Source organism: Xenopus laevis, chromosome 6L (genome assembly GCF_017654675.1).
Source record: "Xenopus laevis strain J_2021 chromosome 6L, Xenopus_laevis_v10.1, whole genome shotgun sequence".
Lineage (NCBI taxonomy): Eukaryota > Metazoa > Chordata > Amphibia > Anura > Pipidae > Xenopus > Xenopus laevis.
The window spans coordinates 95,974,554-95,997,879 of NC_054381.1; the positions used below are offsets into that span (position 1 = coordinate 95,974,554).

The 23,326-nt window shown below is 37.0% G+C and overlaps 1 protein-coding gene across 2 annotated transcripts in view; it reads right to left on the minus strand.

The window, feature by feature from the left end:
* Positions 1-356: 356 nt before the first annotated feature.
* nedd9.L (neural precursor cell expressed, developmentally down-regulated 9 L homeolog) overlaps positions 357-23,326 on the minus strand; it is an 84,818-nt gene continuing 61,848 nt past the window's right edge. For both annotated transcript variants that reach the window (XM_041566294.1, XM_018267792.2), the window contains 6 exons: positions 15,440-15,856; positions 6,493-6,597; positions 5,245-5,337; positions 3,962-5,086; positions 1,426-1,515; positions 357-1,345 (listed from right to left, as the gene is read on the minus strand). In XM_041566294.1, the coding sequence (XP_041422228.1) occupies positions 836-1,345; positions 1,426-1,515; positions 3,962-5,086; positions 5,245-5,337; positions 6,493-6,597; positions 15,440-15,856 (2,340 nt within the window). In that variant the 3' untranslated portion in view covers positions 357-835. The remainder of the gene's footprint in view (positions 1,346-1,425; positions 1,516-3,961; positions 5,087-5,244; positions 5,338-6,492; positions 6,598-15,439; positions 15,857-23,326) is intronic.

Genomic DNA, 23,326 nt, shown 5'->3' on the forward strand with positions numbered 1-23,326 from the left:
ACTGCTCAAAATAGTCAGACATTTAAATGAATCGATAAATGTGTCAGTTGGTTACACTTTATTAAATATATTATGGTTAACACTTTCCTGCAATAATTCTGTATTCCTAAGTTTGATCTTTAATAAATCAGCACCTACCTGCAACATGATAGAGCTGATACCACTTCTCTATCAATTAACAAGGTCCATAAATACTGATATTAACACGTCCAATAAATCTATTTTTTGCAGTTATAGTGATATTTAATACAATGTTTTTCTGCTGATGAAGTGGTTCTCTGGCATTGAAATGTACAATGTAAAAATAATGTACACTATAAAAAATATATAATGAATAAAGACACATCAAAGCATAGTTTTGTATAAATATGTTCATTTTTCTTTGTAAACATACACTACGGTATTTAAATTGCAGTGCAACTCTCAACAAGACACACTGAGATTTCTAATCTTGTAATATCCCTCTTGGAGCTGCCAACAAGAATATTTGTAGGGCACCAAGTTAATTGGTGCCAAAATGGCACACTGCATATCATATGAAAATAATCCCACCCCCCAAAAAATGACATTTTGCAATTCATATAAGTAAACCTTAAAACTGCTTTTAACAAAACATAAGGTGCTTTTTGGGAAGTATATGAGGAATGTTTGCCATGTAACATACATGTTAGTTTAATATCATAAAATAATCAAAATAAAATACTCTTCTGCTAAAGTAATTGCTTTTTATCAATATAGAAAAATATCTACAAAAATATATTTACAAAGCATACACTGAATGAGTCTCTTTTTCTGTTGGCCATAATATATATACATATAATATACATCAATCTTTTCATAAGGAAGCCATCTGTGCCAAAGAAAGTTTAAAGAGTTGGGCTTGATTGGACAGTTCAGTTACTCTGTCCACCATTTCTTGCAAAGATGCAGAGCTTGGATAGTTTAGAGCAGCCATTTTGGTAGCCATTACAATTGTCTTAAGAAGTTCGCAAAGCTGGTTGCTGGAATTCATTAGTCTCTTACATATATCCTGTGTGACCACCTGCCTGGCCAGCGTGTCCCCAATAAATACCAGTTTGTGGGCGCTCAAGATGACAAACTTGCTATGAGCAACAAATATCCTTGGAGGCTGTCCTGAACTCATGCAGTTGAAAAAGGCATCGATTGCATTCAGGAGAGAAATGAAGAGCGATTCACACTGGTTCGAGTAAAAAGAGAGCAGTCTTTTTTCTTGTGGCACAAGAGAACTGTTTTCTGCATGGATGCCATGTGGTGATTTCCACTTGGTCATATCGTTTTCCACAGGTGCAGTAATCTCTTGCTCCAGCTGCTGGAACTTGTTCAGCTGAAACAAACATCATAAACACTCAGTAACTGTTTATCCCCTTCTACAAAGACTCAAAATCACAAAGGCTTTGTCCTTACCTGATACTGTTCCAGTTGTGGTTTTCCCTGCTTCGTGATATTTTCCTTTTCCAAAAGTTCCCTTTGCTGCCTTTCAAACTCCTCTTTCCCCTAAGAAATAAAATGTAATGGATCATTTCTGTGACTTTTAATCAATAAGAATACATTAACAATAGACACAGGTGCTCCATGGAAATGCTGCCGCCTCCATTCACCCCAATGCTTCTCTTGGACAACATGGAGCACAATTGCACTCTGGGCACTAGAAAAGTCGAATTTCTAGAATTTTCTTAAAAATTACCAAAGGAGGCTTTTTGCCACCCCTGCTAAAATGACTCATGCATGCCTCATGGCTAAAGTGCTCCTAACAATATACATTTCAAAAACATGTTAGGGTTTTACTTAAAGTACATCCATACTAACACATATAATTATATACACATGTTTTAAGTGTGCACCTCTGCATTTGGTTTTACTTTGCCTTCACTACTTGTATGTCATTACATTGTTTTAAAAATATGGGCGTTGGTTTGGGCAATTACTCCCTCTTAAAAGTCGCAAGGTAGTGGCGGTCGGGGGAGGATTTAACCTTCAGATTGAAACCAAAGCTCAGCAGATATATACTTCAATTAATGCTACTATGCAGAGAGGCACAGTTCCTTTATACCACTATGACCAGAGGTAAACAAGTTAGGGAGCGCCGTAAGGGTTTACCTTGACGTGGTATGGTGGCTTTTCAACTTTATGATCAAAAATACTAAAAACCCCTGTCTGTAAACATATGCACTTGCATATACTGAATTATGAGGCAGGGGCCCAGGGAAGTGCATTGTAAGTAGCACTTCCACTATGCTTAAATATACTTTAATTTAGTCTTAAGAGTGCTTCCACAACCCCCAAATTTTGTATATTTTCCTTAAAGGATTCTGTCATGATTTTTATGATGTAGTTTTTATTTCTAAATTACACTGTTAACACTGAAAATAATTCACTCTACCATATAAAATTTCATTCCTGAACCAGCAAGTGTATTTTTTTAGTTTTGGTGTGTAGGCAGCCATCTTAGGTCATTTTGCCTGGTCATGTGCTTTCAGAAAGAGCCAGCACTTTAGGATGGAACTGCTGTCTGGCAGGCTGTTGTTTCTTCTACTCAGTGTAACTGAATGTGTCACAGTGGGACCTGGATTTTACTATTGAGTGCTGTTCTTAAATCTACCAGGGAGCTGTTATCTTGTGTTAGGGAGCTATTGTTCTGTTGTTAGGCTGCTGGGGAGGGGAGGCATGGGGGTTAATAGCACTCCAACTTGCAGTACAGCAGTTAGGAGTGACTGAAGTTTATCAGAGCGTAAGTCACAAGACTGGGACAGCTGGGAAACTGACAATTTAAAAAAAATAAAATATAAAATATTAAAAAAATCTATTTGCTCTTTTGAGAAATGGATTTCAGTGCATTAGTCTGCTGGAGCAGCAATATTAACTGATATGCTTTGAAAAAAACTTTTATTCCCATGACAGTATCCCTTTAACATAGCAACCAGACAGCAAACTGAATGTCAGACTGGAAGACAGGTAGAAGAGGAATATATAGCTATATATGCACAATACAAATAACTATAAGCTAGTCTGAGGGTCAATCTGCCTTTTGGTTAAGGGACTTTGATGATGCAAGTTCGGGTGTCAAAGTTACAAGTGCTCCGTTGAGTGCAAGTTACATTTGCTTTAGGCTGATATTTGTCTCCCCCGAAGGAGTACCACTTGAGGCTTGGTTTTCATCTCATGGCAGAAACAGTGTACTTATGAATAACAACATCTCTACTCTAGATATACAGCAGGGCTACCGGTTATAAGCAAAAAACTGTATGTTTTTTGACTGTTGGGCTTGTTATTCTACTGACAATAGTCACATCTGATATAAGGCTTTATTTCAGAATACCCAGTGATAAAATAAACAGCTGGAATGTACCGTACTGATCCCACAACAATGTTTGAATGCTGAGGCAGGAAGGATTTAGCTTTCTTGGTGCAAAATTACATGTGGATATTGTTTCTCTTTCAGTTTATCCATAATGCTAAATAAACTTGTATGTTTTGTTTAATATTTTGGTGCTCGTGTCATCTCTACTAGTATTTAATATGTACAGCAGGATATTTATACTGTTCTAAAGCTGGCCATAGATGTAAAGATTTTTAAAAGATCCAATCGTTATCGCAAGACCGCGATTATTTCGAAATGATCGTTTAAATGTACAATGTGTCCATCAACTAAAAAGACCATTTCAGGCGATATTTGCCAGCAAAACTGAAGAGTAGCTGCCTGCTTGGCCCTGCAAACATAGATAGATTGCACTGGGACCGATAGAGAATTTAAACCTGGTCAATCAATTTTCTGACAGATGTCAGCCGAAAAATCGTAAGATGTACGATTGTTCGAATCCCACTAACCAAAGAAGAATCGTCCCGTCTATGGGGACCTTTAAGCAATGTATCACTGCAAACTACTGTATACTATAGTGTAATAGCTCATGCATAAAGCACAAGAATATATAAAATTAATTACCTGTAGATGCACATAGTCATAGTCATCCATCCAGCTTCTTAAGGATTTTGAAGACTGCTCTTTTAACATGTGAGGAAGCATCTTGCTTTGCATATCATCATGTATAACCTGGGGCTGAGATGTGTTGCACATGTAGTCTGTGCTGAAACTGATGGAATCTGATGGTCTCTTTTTATGGCAAATGGTAGTTGACTGCTTAAATAAAAGCTCTGCATTAATAGTGATGGTGGTGGTAAGCTGCTTGGCGTCATCTATGATTGTCTTTGCCACCATGACAAAACGTTCCAGACTGTCACATTTGTTGTTTGCTTTGTTGATAGCAAGCACATTTATAGACCAACCACAACTGTTCAGATCCTGACTTGTCTGCACGAGAATATGATAAGAATCATCCAACCGCTGGAACTCCCTCCTCATTTTATTATAAAGGCCAGTTTCCTGTAAGTAAGAAGCATTTGTCGTGGCCCCTTTGGCAAGCTGAAGGTACTCACCCAGAGACCGCTCAACATGGTCCACAGCACTATGAATCTCATTGATATGCCTCTCCATGTATTTATAAGAGCGCCATTCTGAATTAACAAAAGCTGTTAATTGAGATACAGATACTTCCACCATATGTTGTAACCTTAAAAGTTTTTCTATGGCTGTGTCTGGATCTAAAAGTAACTTTGGTTCTTGTAAAGGGGATGAAGTGACAGATGACTCCTTGGATGTTGTGGAAGATGTTGACATGTTACTTCTCGTACTTCCAGTGCTTGAGAAAGACAACCGATTTACACCATCAGTTACATCTTGTACCACTTTACTACTCACTGGGGCCTGTGGGGGGAAGTCATATACCCCATCTTGGCCATCTGAAACAAAGTTTTCACTTTGAACTCCTCGTGGAAAGTCATAATCATCTGATTGAGACTGAGTCTGCTGGCTACGTGGAAAATCATAAACACTTGATTTTCTTGTAGCTTCTAGCTGAGGTGAAGTTACCATGCTGAGTTTGCTGCTTTTCTCCTGAGGAAAGCTTGTAGAACTTGGAGGAAGAATATCATAAGTAGGTTCTACTGTCTTTTTACTTGAAGACGGAAAGTCATACATCTTCCCATTGTTGGGTGGTAAGGTATTGTAGACCTAAAAATGAAAGCACAGCAAATCAGAACAATCGTGTTACATACTAACTCAAAAGCCCAGCTTATGAATGCTTAAAGCTAGCTGAATCAAACATGACTAAGTTATTTGCAAAACAACCACTTAATGGGTAGCATCTTTATTGATTCTTTGTCACCTACCCCTTGTGAAGAAGGAACGTCATAGATTCCTTGATCCTTGGGGGGTGAGCTTGAATACTTTGAACCTTTAACAGTTGCTGGCACATCATACACCTGGAATAAAACAAATGAAAATTAGGTTTCTTAATGTTATTACAATTTGACTTTAAGGAGGACATTTAAGAATGAGTGATTTATTTTTTCATCATTGGTGCTTAAGAGTTTTAGGAGGTTATGTAATAAAATTCACTAAGTTTGCCCAGGAGCAGTAAGCCATATCAACCAATCTGCAGGTAGGATTTTACTGGTCACCTGTTTAAAATAAAACTATTGGTTGCTATGGGCTCTCGGGCAAACTTAGTGCCTTTTATTGCATATGGGGGTTAGTGATGTGTCTCTACTGAAGACTGATATGGCTTTTTTTCTGAACAGATGATATGCGAGTGACATGCCAACCATAGCTGATTAGAGAATGTTAAGAAACTGTCAGTTTATTGTTATTTTCCCTTTATTATGTTGTCTTCCTACATTTAACTAGTTCTTGCTTAATGAACAGACTATGTAAAATCAACATAGTTGTTAACATTATTTTTTAGAATGTTTACTGGAATAGATTTTGTCCTTCAAATTTTGATAAGACATCCTAGTAATTAGCCCCAACCCAAGTACTAGCTCTTAATAGAAATAACCAGCCATTTTATGTATTATGCACCCTGTGATCAAGGTTCCTATCAGTTGTGCATACATTCTCTCTACAATTCTGTTTTTCTTCATTTTCTTTCTTTCTTCCATGATTTATCTTTGCCAATGTCTAAAATGAATCTTATCTTATCTTAAATCGTATTGATGGGGACCTGTACGCAATGTATGTATGTATTCAATTTATAGTTTTTTTCTGCTTTAGCTGTCAGGTCACAGGAAATGCTCTAATTTTCTAACAAATAATTTATACGTGCTTGTGCACTTATAAATTATATTTTAGCTTTGAGTTACAGAAGCCCACTGAAATACAGAAAACCATTTTCTCTTGACTAACTTGTGGTCTGAAGAGTGCCTGTTGCTTAGTCCAAAAACAAATATTCTGCATTCACAATCTGAAAATGTTGCGAATGGGCCACATTAAAAACCCCTATATAAATTTGAGACCCAGCAAATGAAAGAGTGGGAACTGCAGCTCAGTTTTAAGCTTTTGTGCTAAAGGCGTGCAATAAAATATTTAGGGACAACTGCAAGTAAAATTCAGTCACAAAATATTAATTGTCTACATACCCCTTGAGGTCGAGTAGGAGGAATGTCATAGACGTTTGCCTGCCACCGTGAAGTACAATCAGGACTACTGTAACCCTGTGCCATCATCCTTGGCTGGCATTTGACCTAAAGATTGCAAATACACAAAACAGAATTTTATATTATTATTCTTACACAATGGTTAAAATGCAAATGATTTGACATAAGTAAGAGTATTGAAGCCAGAAAACATAAATTTAAAAAAAAATAGTCGGAGGCAGATTTATCATTTTTCAAGGAAAAAAAATATGATTGTGGGAAATAAAATCACAACAAATCTCACATGACTTTTTCTGAGATTGTGTTTTTTATTCTTGAGCACTAGCATATTTTAAAAAAAAAGTTAGGACTGTCGCAGAAGTGTTTTTGTTCACAAAAAAAGTTGCATGCAAGCGAAAATATCAAAATTTTCCATTAATTTCCAATAAGGCTGATATGATCTGATCTCAATTAACTAAATACAGTTATTAAAATAGTAAAGTTGTTTGAAATATTTAAAGACAATTTAAAATACAGTAATAAGTAAATCCTACCATTTTAAGTTCTAAATGACTGTATAGGATGTTTTTTGGGATGTAGATGTCAAATTATCTTTTACATGTATGGGACCACTTATCTGGAAACCTGATATCCAGAAAGCTCCTAGTTCTGGGAAGGCTATCTCCTGTAGTGTCTATGTACTTTTTTACTTGATGATAACTAAGCTGCATAAATCCAATACTGGTTGCAAAATAATCCAATAAGGTTTATTTAATTTTCTTTTCAGTAGACAAAGAATGATGATCATTAAAACCCATTATCTGGAAAAAAATACAAAACACTGCAGATCTTTGACATTTTTAATTTAATCTTGGCAAGTGAGGAGTTAAGAAGCCTCAGCAGTCACACACAGAAGTCTGCATGTATTCAGCTGGGAAGCACTGACGCAGGCAGAAAGTCACAGCACTCAGCACTGTGTAATTATGGGTGTGAAACATTACAGGCTTAGCATTATTCATTGCCAAGTACCACTAACCATAAAAAGATACTCAAGTAAGTATAGATGAGGTCAATGCCATTTATTCTTAAGCAAAGTTCAGTCATACTTTCTGAAATGCAATATTGTTTTATAGCATAGCTATTAAGCAATTCAGCCATCTCTGTGTCTCCAAAAGGAAAAACATGCCAACACTAATCAGATATGTAAGTGATTCTCAATGCTGTGAATACAAATGGCCATCTATCCCCATGTATACAGGATGTATGTAGTAGCCTTCAGTTGCATAACTGTTATTGCAAGTAACCATCAATGAATAAGTCAATGCACCCCTTCCCCCCAGGGACACCTATTCATTAGCATGGCGGCATAGATCTGAAAGTGTAGGGGGGGGGGTACCCTGGCATTGCATCAATTGACTTGAATACAAATCGCAGTGCATCACAACTTATGATAGTGTGTATGGAAACACTTCAGAAATCACACACAACTTTAATACAGGCCAGTGGATGCCCATGCAAACCCAGAAACAGGATCTGTTTCTCGAACAATACAGCCAATTCCAAAATATATAACTAATGCATTTACTAGATTTTCCCAATACATAGACCCCCTGTTCACCAGTGGAATGTTCACATATTCTTCAGTCACACAAAAGGACACAAACAAGTCAATTCCAGCTCAAATTCCATTTTTCCAAGACGTACGTGCCACCTCCCTCTGTGTTCTGGACTGTACTTCCTGACATCCATGTTAATGAACTCTAAGCCATTTCATTTATTTACATTTTAACTGGATTCTTTCGGTCACTTGGTTGCACAGAACACTGCATTCCAAGCTTGTAATCTCTCTTGTTTGTGCATTATAAGTAACAAATGGCAAAGCCATTGATAACATTGGCCTACATTCCTGCACGCTACACTGGCACTCAAACTTGCAGCCTATTGTCCGCTGTGATAGAAAATCTATAAACTGAGCAGAATTTGTATGCCATAAAAAGTAGAAAGTTGGACTGTCTATTGGCTAATTAACTTTACCCCCCACAACCCATATAGGAATTGAAGTTTATATAAAATGATATAAATGGCTTAAGTCTCAAAATATATACTGAGATATATTCTTGAGAACAACAGTTGATGAACTACAATTATCAGAGGAAGCGGGGTGTTGAATGTAAGCCATTGCTGAATTACAATATATTGTATTTTTATCGTCTGGCTTTTTAAAGCCTTAAGTACAAGCTTTCTATATTGGTGCCAACAGTTCTCTTTTGTTGTCACTTTATGGCCTTTTGCCCCAGGCAAAAAAACCCTCCAACCATGGGAATATCAGTGTTTGCAGGTTCCTGTGTGCTGAATTAACTACATAGCCTTTTATACATGAAAGGACAGATGTCAGGAGCGGCAAGACTAAAACGGCGTGGATCAAACACTTAAATGTAAAAATTGAAAAAATGCAGCGTACTGTGCCATTACCCAGTCAATATCTTAATATAAAGAAAACCCCTTCAGTTCCTGTTACTCACATTACAGTTTCTTTAGCTTTTAGTGGGAGTCTGGTTTCCCATGGACACACAGGGTGAGAACAAGAGAGGATCTTGTGTGAGAAAACAATAGAGAAACAAGTCATTTTCTCTGTAGCTTCTGTAACTGACTCCAGATAGCAGAGAGACGAGGTGACTCTGCCTGTAAGTGGAACCGAGATCTGAGGGAAAGACCTGACCTTTCACCCTGGATCAGCTGTCACTTCTTACAGACTAGGGCAGGTGCTTTTTCAAATGACAGATCAACTTTTTGTACAGCCAAAAAAACCAACGTAGCAGTTTGAAATTCACCTCTGCTTCCAGCATATTCTCCATTTTTATCATTTTGCAAAACATGTTTGTGGTTTACCATGCTATTTAATATTAGTCGGCTTGTGATTTTGTAGGGAGCTTCCAATGCAGGATTTATTTTCTGTCACTTGGTTTAAGAGATCTTGCTGCAACTCCCAGCATCCTCAGCGTCACATGACTGATCTCCTCTTCTAAAAGAAAAAGCTGCTATGTCTCTCTTGCCAAGGTAAACTACAGTTCACAAAACACTCTGCTTGAATAAGGATGTTCATTGTTATTAATTACAAAAGCAGATATTGTGAGGGTTTATCTCTCTGTCATTGAACCAATAGTGACTCTTAAATATTTAACACTGTGTGGATGGAATTCATAACATTTTAAAAGCCTTTTCATTTTTTTTATTAAAAGCGTTTAAACGCTACACCTGCAATGGCAACAGCAGGTGCTCAGCTTCTACAAGCCACATGGTCTGTCATCTTGTTTTAAAAGTTATGTGTCCGATTTAATGCTTTGAAGGAAAGTCTGGAAGCGTTAAACCATTAAGCATATAAAATGCATTTTTAACATTTTTTAAGATTTTTAAGTCTCTTCAGAAAGTCAAATCTTCAGTTTCAAAAACTGAAGCTGGTATTATCAGTGCCAAGCAATTAAAATTATTAATCTACACAACAAGCCATGCTCTCCAATATCTTTTATGAAATTGGATATATATATATATATATAGATATATATATGTTCCCAAGGAGCAACTGTAGTTGCAAGATATTTTTTATTGCCCCACAAGATATTTTTTATTGCCATTAAACTGCCCAAGGCTCCAAAGAGTTCTTTGCTAGAAAGCCACAAGTAACTGGGGCATGCCAATGTGTTAGACACCCTAGTGACTACTTCCCATTTCCCTGCAGAATATGCACCACCATCTTTACTAATGGCATTATGTTTGGAGGCCTAATTTTTTTTCCCAAACATTAAAGATGAATTAAATGGAAAGTTGAGGAAATAATCTCATCTTGCACCTTCCTTGGAACATTCATTCTTCTCATATTACCGCACTAAAGGACTATAAGGATCTGTACACTACATACACTAAGGGGCCCATTTACTTAGCTCGAGTGAAGGAATAGGAGAAAAAATACTTCGAATTTCGAATGGACGAATATGGCTACTTCCACCATCAAATAGGCTACTTCGACCTTCGACTACGACTTCGACTCGAACGATTGGAAGTAAAAATAGTTCAACTATTCGACCATTCGACAGTCGAAGTACTGTCTCTTTAAAAAATACTTCAAAACCCTAGTTCGCCACCTAAAACCTACTGAGGCCAATGAAAATCCTTCGATCGATGGATTAAAATGCTTTGAATCGTATTATTCCTTCGATCATAGGAATTTCGCTAAATCCTTCGACTTCGATATTCGAAGTCGAAGGATTTACATTCGGCAGTCGAATATCGAGGGTTAATCAACCCTCGATATTCGACCCTATGTAAATCTGCCCCTAACTGTGGATGTTTGAGTCTCTACCTCTGAAACCAAAAGGGCAGAATTAAACATATGGTGTTTACTTCTTACTGGAATCTGCAGGCTCCTTTGGTTTGTTTGTTCTGAGGCTGAATATTTCTCGTGTGGCCAAAAACAATAGTGATTGGTGTTAAACTAGCCTTCCCCTCTCAGCCATACACATGCTAAAAAAAAGCCTGCTCAGTCTGGACTCAATGTAGCACTCATATTTGTTTACTTAAAAAGTAACGTCTCGTGAAGAGAATTGGCGTTGAGGTAAATAATATACAAAAAGTCATTACGGTATGTCAGACTGGCTTTCAGTTATTACCTTAATTCTTAACTCAGTTAAGTTGAATTATTTCTGCCTACAACCATCATTTTACAGTGTTATCAAATGTACTTTTTATTGTCATTCAGCCAGAGTATACTGGAACATGCCAAACGCCACATTTCCTATCCAGCCTGACAGCATATAGGGCAAAGTACTTACTTACACCTTGGCTTAAAGGAACAGTTTGTGTAAAAATAAAAATGGGGTAAATGCTGTGCAAAATAAAAAAATGTTTCTAATATATAGTATGTGTATATATATATATATATATATATATATATATATATATATATATATATATATATATATATATACACACACATATATTGTAGCACTGTATCTCTCTTGTTTTGTCCATATTGAGATAAATGGGACTGCTACTATGGAACACATATATATTTAGAGCTGTCAAGAAGATCACAGCAAAGTGTGTTACTCCACACAACCAATACAGTGATGATGGTGGATATGTCTCCGAGCAGGTAGTCACACCTCATGTATGGCAGTTTAAATAAAATCAAGAGATTGGGTTGTCCTTGCACATCCTGGAAGCATACAATTTTGAAGAACAAGAAGGTTCCCTTACACACTACTTTGTGTCAGATATAAAAGTATACAATTCACTTATCCTTTAAATAATGAGTTACAAATAATCAAAATTAGATATAATTATATTATTGTAAATAATAATATGAATCAAAATCCCACAGAAAGAAACATTTGTTTGTTACTTTGTCTTCTCGGTCTGAATGCAATTCTGGGCATAACTACAACATTTCCAGACATGCTTTAACCAACACGTCATCTTGTTTGTATAAAATAATTAAAAGATATTTAGGCCAATTATGAATAATTTCGGAAAATTGTTATGCTTTCTGAGCCAAAACCTGCTGATGTAATGCTGTGGCTAAGAGTTCTGTAACTGCCTAGTCACAGTTGTTTTTATTTGTTTATTTATTTTTAGTCATGGCAGTTACCACTATGACCTTTAGCCTCTCTTTTCATACTTGCATAATGGTACCAAGTACAGCAATATTTCTGATAACAAATCCCGATAATCACTAGAATAACATTACAACTGTGCCATAAATACTAGTCCTGCTGACGTATCTCTTTAGTGCGTGGGAGACAAGTTAGCAAAGGTATATCATTACAGTTAAATGGCCACAGTTAAACAGATTCCTGTATAATCAGATTGATTGATCTAATCACAAACATAATCAATTAGCCTGTGGGACAAACACACTGATAACCAATGTTTTTGCTCTCACAGGAGGTATATCATGCATCATTCCTAATGATAACCCGAATCTGGAGTTATCAGCTTAAGGGTCAGGGCACAAGCTCAGATTCAGGGAGATTAGTCGCCCGGCGACAAATCTCCCCTTCTTCGGGGAGACTAATCTCCCCAAACTGCCTCCCGAAGGCTAGAATGTAAATCGCCAGCGCGATGGCACTACGAGCGCTTTGTTTTCGAAAGTCGCCTCAAGAGGAAACTTCGGACGATTTCAGAAAACAAAGTGCTCAGAGTGCCATATAACTGCCGATTTACATTCTGGTCGGCGTGAGGCTGTTCGGGGAGATTAGTTACTTAGTTACTGCCTGACAGAAAGAAACAGGGACTGCAGCTTGCTTCTGCTTCCTGTTGGATTCATTTGTTTGGTTCAAGCTCTCTCCAACATTAGTAATAAGATGACTTCACTTTGCTTATCCGCACGTGTGTATGTTCCAACTGCATATGATCCGATGCACACAACAACTAGATTACACAGGAATTAAATTCTTTGCCCATCATGAAGTTTATTGGTGCTATCCAGGAAAGCTTTACCCAGTGAATCAGACTGAGAATCTATAATATTTTGGGACCTAAAAAACCTTGATTTTTTTGGTTGAGTTTTTAAAGGGTAACTTTTTTAGAGGGGAAAAATTAATTTTTAGAGATTTATTATATCCTAAAGCTGCTAAAAATCCTACTTCAGCTAAAACCTGTCGAGGACATGTAGAAATCAATGGCAATGTCAATGTCCCTTTTACAATTTGAAGATGTTGTGATCTGTGCTGATGTTTGAGTGATAATCAAAAATCGTACGATTCGGGTGTCAAACTCGAAAAATTTGCACAATACGAATTGAGAAGCGATTTTGTCTACACTTTTCCCACCGAGACTTTTTTGCTAATTTGCTAAATTATTGGATGGGAGTAAGGTTGACTTATTCGAGTTTTAATAAAAAAAAAAAACCTTAAAGTCCGTGAATTCACTTTACAGAAATTGTTCTTTCAAATATTTGCATCGTATATTGCTTAGCTAAACACTGAGTGAACTGTATTTCTCACATAGCTTTAGCTGCATCAGAGTCGATTGTTGTCACAAGGAGTGCACTAATTAGCCCATGCACTACTGGCACGCTAAGTAAGCCCTAGATATCTTAAGGAACTAGGATAGGGTCTTTTGCAAGCTATAAATGTACCATTGGGACATACCTACTTTCAAATTATGTCAAATAACCCATTCTACTGAAAAACAAATACGTATACTTAACTGAAGGTGGACAAACATTATTAGATCGGCTCGTTGGACGAGGGCGCCAAACGAGCGGATCTTAACCCGATATGCCCACTAACGGCAGGGTGATATCGTGTGAATTTGATCGCATTACAATGCTGCGAATGGGCGCCGATGGGTCACAGGACCGCATCAACTAGATGTGGTCAAGGATCGCAGAAAAAAAATCTAACTTGCTCGATCGATATCTGGACGATTTTTGGCCTGATATTGATTGGGAAGACCATGGGCAGATAAGCTGGCGAATCGGTTTTAAGGACCGATATCGGCAGCTTTAATCTGCCCGTGTATGGCCACCTTAATTTGTGATGCTCCAGTTGTTTTAGAACTACAAGACCTTTTCTTAGAATGGCAAAGAGGTGGCATTATGTGGAAATTTGGTGTTTTGGAGTTTTAAAATACCAAAATTCCGATTTTTTTTTATCTGTTTAGGTTTTGTTCCAGCTTCAAGGGGTTTAACCTGAAGTTGCCACTCCTTCTACCCACAAATGTCACTGATCCCCCCCTGCTGCCGTCCTCTTTTGTTGTAAATCTTACAGCTTGTTTTATAGTTATAGGGCTTGTTTTCTAGTTTTAAACATAAAAACTGCTACATGAGACTTATAGGTCAGAAGCACTCTCAGGGATGCTGGGCCAGCAGTCCGATAATTAATTTAATTTGCATGCAGTATCTTAAAGGAGATGCCCCCTGTATATTACTCCCACCATAAGGACTTCAGAGTTTTACTGACAACCTGAGGGAATTAATTTCTTTCCTTCAACTCAAAACAGAATCCTTGATCCATCACTCCACTATATATTGGGACTATTAAAGATGTCATCCATCAGACATGAACCTGATGCTCATATCTGCCTCAAGAAAACATGTTTCTAATGAGCACTCTTTTACTTTACATATATTTTTGCCTTTATATCCCCTTTAATACTGACACTTAAAATCACCCTGTTTTAAGTAAGAACTTTTTACTCTAGCTCATGCTATTTTCTTACTGGATGTTTCTACAAATAAAATGTAAATTATTATTTTAATATTTATAAGACTGCTGTTCTATTTGGATTACCACCAATTCTTTAATGGTAGCAGCTGTACCACCCAGAATTGCCCTACTGTTTGGGGCTTTGTGTATAATTTATTCTTATGTATTAGACTTGTCCCAGCTGTATTTGAAATCATTAACAAAAGGATGTGCATGAAAAAAGGTGTGTCAAGATAAAAGTACTAGAGAAAAGCAGAGATCTTATAGTTAATCATTCTGCGAGTAATGTATAATGTCAGATTAGTATTCCACACCTGGCTCTGATCAAAAGCAGAAGCTGCTGCTCAGAAAAGGAGAGGACGCTATTATGAAAGGAAAACACCAGTGTCTTGCTTTTACAAAAATGCATTTAAACTGCTTAAAAATATGTAGGCAGGCAGTCAAGTCCCACAAGAAATATTAAATAGGTCTGCAAGCGACAGCCTAAGTCAACATGGAAAAATATCTGACCTCCTTGCCAATATAAGCTGGCATTATAATACTCAGATGCAATAACTTTTATTCAGGTAAATTCACATTCAAAATTAAAATTTCCACATGTCCTTATGTCTGTGGTGTTAAAATAGAATTAATGGATTTTTACAGATTCCATAACAACAAAGATTAGTCTTTCAGAAAGTGTGTCATATTTTTTTGGCAAATATTTCAAACACTAAAATGGAATGAATAAAATAAATACTTACGTTGTTACCAGGAGAACTATCCATGCTTTCAGGTAAAGCTGTCATAGGTTTTTTATTTTCTGAAGCGTATCCTCTGGACACCTTATAGACAACTGGATTGTGTGGGGATGGTGGGACTTGATAAATAGAGTCTTGGTGAGAGGCCTGTGGCACTTGGTAGATTTGCTGAGGTACAACAATTTGAGGATGCACCTCTTGTTTCATGTTTTCATGTTTGTAGCTCTCTGAAACAGGGCCAATGAGAAGCTTTAAACGATTTCCAGGAGCGATACCTTGCCGGCCATGTAAAGAACAAAGCCACCATCCTTCCAGTCCTCCAGTGTTCTGCTCAATCACTGTCAAAATATCACCTTTCCGGAAAGACAGTTCTTCTGCACATTCTGGCATATTATCATACAAGGCCCTTGCCATGAGATTCTAAATAGGAATAAGAAATAAAGATGAATTAAGGAAGAGGTAACGTTTAAATATACAGCATTCATTTTAGTAAAGTTATACGAATATTTTGCATATGTACGGAGAATTGATGTAATATGATGATCTACTCTAAAGGAAATTTGTAAAAACAAAGCTTGTATTTAGTCCCAGGTTCTTTTACAAAGTCTCAAGAAGCTGTCCCAAAGATATTACGTCTGAAGGAAACTGAACCCTGTGTTGAGAACTCTAAAAAATTATCAAAACACACATTTTACCTACATATTAAACTAGCCTGAATAGATAAACACTAGATTTCCCACGAGAAAGTTTCACTAGGCAATTATTATCTCTTCCCTAGTTGTGTTTGACCACCTATCTGGGAGTTTGCTAAAACAACCTAGATCACCATAGAAAACTATCTCATTATGAATATTCCCCACAGCTCCATTGTTGCTATCAGCTCACACATAAGCAAGCAAATAAACCTGATTGTCAATGGCTTGTTTTCCTATGTCTAAATTAGCATCTTGTAAAGAAACGGCACAGAATGTAATGGGCAAGCAAATACACTGCCTATACACTGTGAGATGCCAAAATACAAATTTTGCAGTTTCTCATATCACAAAAAACACTGGCATAACATCTCCTTATGTTACTCTGCCCTCGACAATAATCAACTTAATTACTATGATGCCAAGAACATGCTTTTCTCTTTCTTAAAAAATAGAGGTGTGGCTATTTGCCATAGGTGGAGTGGCCACTACAGAATGCCAGGCAATGAGGCAATACAATTCTCAGATTAACAAGAATTCACATGCATGAAAACAGAATCTTTTGCATATACAGTAATTGACATGTCTTGGTATATTTAATGATAATGATAGGTGCAGTATGCTTCCCAAATATTGATGGCTGTCACAGTTGTCAAAGGCTGAAACATTTACAATTAGTATTGTTTTAAATCTTGGCTGAGTTTCCCTAACACACAACTGTGATGAGGTAATGGGAACCAACCACAACTATGTTTTCATTATATTAAACATTGCCATCCTTTCTTTGCATTAAAGATTAACACATCATGGTATTACTTGTCATTCTTGGGATAAAATCTCAAACCCCCATAAAGATCTAATACATCATGCTATCACTTGCCATTCTTGGGATAAAATCTCAAACACCCATAAAGATCTAATACAGTAAAGCAAGCATTTGGTTATCAGGGATGCACTAAAGAAGAAAGGCTGGGCTCCACCTATGGGTGCAATCATAAATCAGGCATGACAAACTGTGTCCAAAATGTTGGTTTATTTATGTTTGGAAGGTAGTGTTGTGGTTATGCAACTAATAGTGAATAGTGGAGTGCTCTACTACATACATTTAGAATATATATATTGTGTATATTGGGCAATACACTGATCTGGAGATTTAGAAATTATCTCATAATGAGTAAAACAAACCACACCAAAGTACAAAAACACTAAGGCTTGTGGGAAACTGTAGGTTCATTTCTCCAGGCGATAGCAAGGTGAGGTGTGTAATTATGTACTTAGTGAAAGCAGAATACAGGGTGTTTTGCTAAAGGCTACCTTAAATAACACAGAACATAAGTAGTTATTAATCATGCGAGATTAAAAAGTATTTAAGATACCTGACTATTTTGATCTAGATTAATATCAACTAATCAAATCCTTCTGTCATTAAATTAATTGGAAATGCTGCAGTCTGTGTAGAACTTTTACCAAAAGGAAGAATGATTCATTTAATTCAATGCAGAGTGTTTTATGAAAGACTGAGGCATGGACAGTATTTGTGTATGCTCATAATCAGTGGAGGTAGGCACATTCACACGCTTTACCTGTAAGGGTAAGAGATCTTAGTAGCCATTTTTTCTTGACACAATGAATTTTCTTATAATTAGCACTGAGAAGCCCCAGTGGAAATTTCCAAATACCTCTGCATTTTTAACTGTCATACACAGAAAAAAAAGGCATCTCATTAAGTAGGGCAGAAAGGAATAAAACTGGATTGTTTTAGATGTAAATTTGAGTAGCTAAACATTTGCGTAATAATAATGAAATGGGATGATTTTGCTTTTATGTTCCATGGTTTAGCCCTTCCTGTAGACCTAGGTCTTCAAATGTCACCGGAATACAGTGACATTCATTGAAAAGGAGTTGCAGTTCCAAGGCTCACTTGCATTTTTTCAGTGGCCTTTGGTGTATCGTTCATGGGCCCATTCTTGTAACATTTCAATCTAGTAATTGAATAGGGCAGATTTGTTATCTTTGTGTTCCCATAGCCAGTTCATTCTCTCTTTACTCCAACCCAAAGAAAACATTGCTTACTTTCATTAAATCAGTGTTGAACACCATCTCCCACAAAAGTGATGTAAAATGAGCCAATAATATTCTTTTGTTACAGTTTTCAACATCGCTCAATAACTGTATATTTAAAATCTCTGACAGAGCATTTTGTATTATCACTTGGTAGGAACTGGTTCAGCTAATTTCACTTTAGAAACACCATAAATAAGAATATGCCTATAGTCAGCAACATTCCTATTCTACCCATTTGATTCCAATCTTTTGTGCATCCAACCAACTGAAAGTATTTTATTTATGATTCATAAATAACAGTAAAATCACAGTATTGCTCAGCTATAAGTTATAAGCTATAAGTTACCCGAACATTCCAGCACTACAATTTTCAGCATGTTCTAACATATTATCAGGGTGAAGGCATGGTTTAGTTACATCAAGAAAAAAAAATTCTTCAGCTCTGTGAGCCACTTAAGGCTATTGGAGAAACACCTTTGACAACCATTCTGCAGCTCATATTGACTTTAGCCAGGTGGGAGTACTTTTCCAACTGCAAAACACACACTAGAACATTTTCAAGAAGGAAAGCACTAAAAATTCACTACTGGGCAGATATCATTGAAGTCAATGGGAGATGACTGGAGCCTGTAAGGGATGTTCTCCATTAGCTGAAAAATTGCAGTAGAGAATAGAAAACATCTAACATTAGTTTAGGATTCTCAAATGCAAATCTGTCCTAAAATGTGTTCCCCCATTAACCTGTTCTTTATTAATCTGATTGTCAGGGGGTCCAATAAACACATTTGGGATTCGGCCTAATCCCCAAATCCTTCATGAAAGATTTTGGAACATGAAGGGAGAAAGTGGAAAAAACACTTTTACTTCCTTGTTTTGTGGCAAAAAGTTACATGATTTCCTTTCACAACGCTAATTTGCATATGTAAAATAGGATTTGGTTCAGCCAGGCACGAGGATTCGGCTGAATCCGAATCCTGCTGGAAAAGCCAGAATCCCAAACTGAATCCTGGATTCGGTGCATCCATACCTAAAACAAAAGCTAATGAACAGTAACAACGGTAAGTTACACTTGTATATGACCTACTTATATGCCTAGAATAAAAGTGGCCTCAGGGCATTAAGTGCCTTCACATCAACCAAGTATGACCTATACAGAAATTTGTGTAACAAGATCCAAGCCTTCAGACCTGCTCCATTGTATAGACTCCCACATTTGTTTGCACTTCAACTTACTCTGAATGAGATCTTAAACCTACACAAAGCAGAAAGAAATGCATGAGAACATAACTTTTTTTTGAGTGGTTATTCAGAAACCATAACACATTCCTGGTTTAAAAAGGTGGAGTGGGTGTAACAGGAACATCTAAGCAGTTGGACAGTTAAGTTGAACTTGATATAATGATTTTCAGTGGAACAAATCCTGTTTGATTTATAGATTCTAGGTTTTCTACCAAATAAGCCAGATCTCAGTGAAAGAAATTGTTTGATTTATAGATTCTAGGTTTTCTACCAAGTGAGCCAGATCTCAGTGAAAAAAATTGTCCTAGAAGTTGAAGTAGGTGTCCATTATCATAGACCATTATACCTTTAAATTATAGCTAACGCTGGCTTGGTTCATTTAGTCCTGGGCTGGCAGCAGAGGGATAGGACTAATAATGATAACATCTGTACTTTACAGGCCCCAATACATGGGCAAATATAAGCTGCCAGCAGGTTAAATCTGCATCTTATTGGGCAGTGTATGGGGCCCTCCAAAAAGCTTCCCTGATCTAAATCTGGCCGAATGTCGGCCGGATGTTGATTTGGCGGGTTTAAAAATTCTGTCCGCATCGGTTCGTTGATGCGGCCCTCGATCCAACCGCCCGTATTCTTCTCATTGCGAATAGATCGTTGGGCCCTAGGGCCCATGATCGGGTCAGCCTGATATCGCCCACCTCGAGGTGGGCATATCAGGGAGAGATTTGCTTGTTTGGCAATGTCGCCAAACAAGTGTATCTCCTTATGTATGGCCAGCTTTTAGCCAGTATAATCATTACGTAGTATAGATAAAGCCTTTACATCTTGGACCATTTTTCAACAATTTACTTAATTCTGCCAGATTAACAATGTATCATGGGCTACAAAAGTTTAATGAATCCCTTTTTATTCTCAGCAGACTCTTTTGTGTCATAAAATAAAAAAAACGTGAAACAGACAGAAGCATGAAATAAACAAATTGTATTTAATTGTATGCCACCCCATTCAAAAACATAACCTTCTTGGTGACTTCTAATATTAATATGGTTTTCCCTTTGTATATTTACTATACAATGGCTTGATTATATATCGTTGCTAGCAGCCCATCCCCTAAGTTACCAAACGTTTATCATTCAAGAATCTCAGTAGTAACACAAGTAACAATACAAAGTGCATACTGTTCTTTTTCTCATGTGCATGGGAAAATGAATCGAGCCACCCGTTCCCTAGGTAACAAGTCTTTTGTATGGCAGCATTTCTATTTCCTTGGCACTTCACTTTCCTTGTCAGCAGCTGATACTCTGACGTTCACCACAAAAGCAACATTTCTTCGTGCCACCAGAAATGGATGGTAAAGAAAATATGTTTTAAAATGGTAACAATGTATCTGTAGAAAATAATGGTCTATTATCAGAAATATGTTATTCAGATTCAGCACCACAATACAGAACTGCATTTTCCCATAGTGTCCTATATAAACAAATCTTTTTTGCTTTTTCAGCTATAATAATGGCACAACATATTCTTGATGTGATCTAAGCAATAGTTTTCCCTTAAAGGCAAATTGTTTTCCAAGAAAGGTTTCTGCACTTTAGTTAAAAAGTCACCATTTAACAGGCCCTTGAGTGCTACTCTCCCTAACCTGATAAAGGTAAAGTTGCTGTACTGTGTTAGCCAGTAAAAATGTTACAGGGCAACCCTTTTGAAATAAAAAAATAACAAAAGTGGTATAAAGGGGAAACCTTTATTGGCTAACTAATATAATCATAGCAAGCTTTCAGAACATTTTAGTTCACTTGAAAAAGGGACTAAAATGTTCTGAAAGCTTGCTATGATTATATTAGTTATGCAATAAAGGTATCACCTTTATACCCCTTTTGTTATTTTTTTATTTCAAAAGGGTTGCCCTGTAACTGGATAAACCAATAGTATTAGATCAAAGAGTTATAACATTTATTGTAACTTGTCTTAATAATTGAGAGCACTGATTTAGTATTAAATCCCACAGACCTAGGAATGTGGTTCTTTCTCTCTCTCTCTGCATATGTACAATATTCACACACATCCCAGAAGCAACTGGAATTTACAGGAACTGGTTACATTATAACAATTTGGAAAACCCCAAGTCTGCCTACACAGCTCCACCAGATGTTCAGTGATGAGTTTGTTTTACAGAGTTGCCCTTTCTGGGGAGAAATCTAACTATTCAAGCCAAACCAAAATTGTATCGACTTCAGAGCAACAACATGGTGGGTTCCTATAAGTGTTTGCTGCTGACTGGCAGTCAATAGGATTACACAAAGAGACTGCATTGTTGCAGAAAGGCACATTTATCAGGGCATCATCTATCGGGACCCAAAAGGGTAGGGGGTTACAGTGGAAGCCTGACATTTCTAACAACTTTAATATATCTATGTACAATTGGTACAAAAAATTTCCTCCAAGGTCTGTGGTGGAGTGTATGCAAACATTTTGCAGTAAAGGAGATGTAAAGCCTTTGTAATAGTCTCACATTGCACCTCTTGTTGCCAAAAAATGTGTGTAGCATTATTTAAACCAGCCCTTTTAGGCCTATTGTAAGCGCATTTAAATATTGGTTTAGTTAACTGAGTTACTTTGCCAGAGAATGCTAACAACACCCCACACCCACTAGAAACACTGTCAGGACAAATGAGTTTTATGCATGCTACATAAAAAAGTCAGATACCTCTTTCTGCAGCCTGATGCTACATGTGCAGTTTGACCTACCACAGTCCACAAGTCTCTAGGCAATAGCAGTTTGTGTATTAATAATCAAAAATGTTCCACTGAGAGTGTAGTAATGTTTTCTCGTGGGCTGTGGTACATACAGTTTATCATTTACAGTTTTTGGCGTCGAACACGAGGGCACTTCTGGTCAAAAACGATAGGCTGAACCCTCAAAACTATGTTGTAAAATCTATATCGGGGATGACCAACCAGGGAGGAACCCCTACACACTTGCTGAACTACACCTCTGGCAGGCTAATAATAGCTGGGTGTTGTAGCATAACCGCTTTGGGAATATCAAAAAGTAGTTATACAATGCATTATGCAATTTGTATTTTCACTAATAATTTCCTAATCAAGGGGTCAGAGGTTACCCTCTGCCCTAAATACAGCCCTGGGCGATGAGTAGGAAGTGACAGCTAATTGCTATTATATTTTAAAGCAGTTTTCACTGTGTAATAGACTGTGTCCACTAAACCACACGTTTGGGGGCTGAATTATATGTATGTTTATTTATTTATATATATATATATATATATATATATATATATATATATATATATACATATATATTATAATTATATTTTACACAGAGAATGTAACCCTGAAGCAGACTGAGGGCCACATCTAGTTTATGGACATCCAGAAGGACAGTGCTATTCTACGGCATCTTAGATGTGAAGAATCCGTGGGACAGGGTATGCAAAGGAAAAAAATGACTGCTGTGCACTTCACATGCCAGAAATGATTGCTGATCCTAAGTCAAACATGAGTATGGGCAATATATGCTTCCTCAGGTACTGCTAGACTACAACTATCTTAATACTGACAGTTACTCTTTAAGAATGGTGTGAGTTGTGGCTCAGCAACAGCTGGCTGCTAGAATTTCAACATTCACAAGTACAGTGTTTTAAAAGAATCATCAAGTATAAAAAAAGAAATCCTGCATCCCACGCACTAAGTACAATTTTACTGGAAGCAAAAATAATCAAACGCAGAAAGGAAAAACCACAAAACAATGTCATAGGAATACTGTGCTGAAGCATCAACCTATTTATAATCCTGTGCCATTTTCTGTATGAAAATCTTCTGACTACAGATAACCCTTGGTCTTGTCAGCTTTCACATGAATGGCTTGATGCCTGCAGCG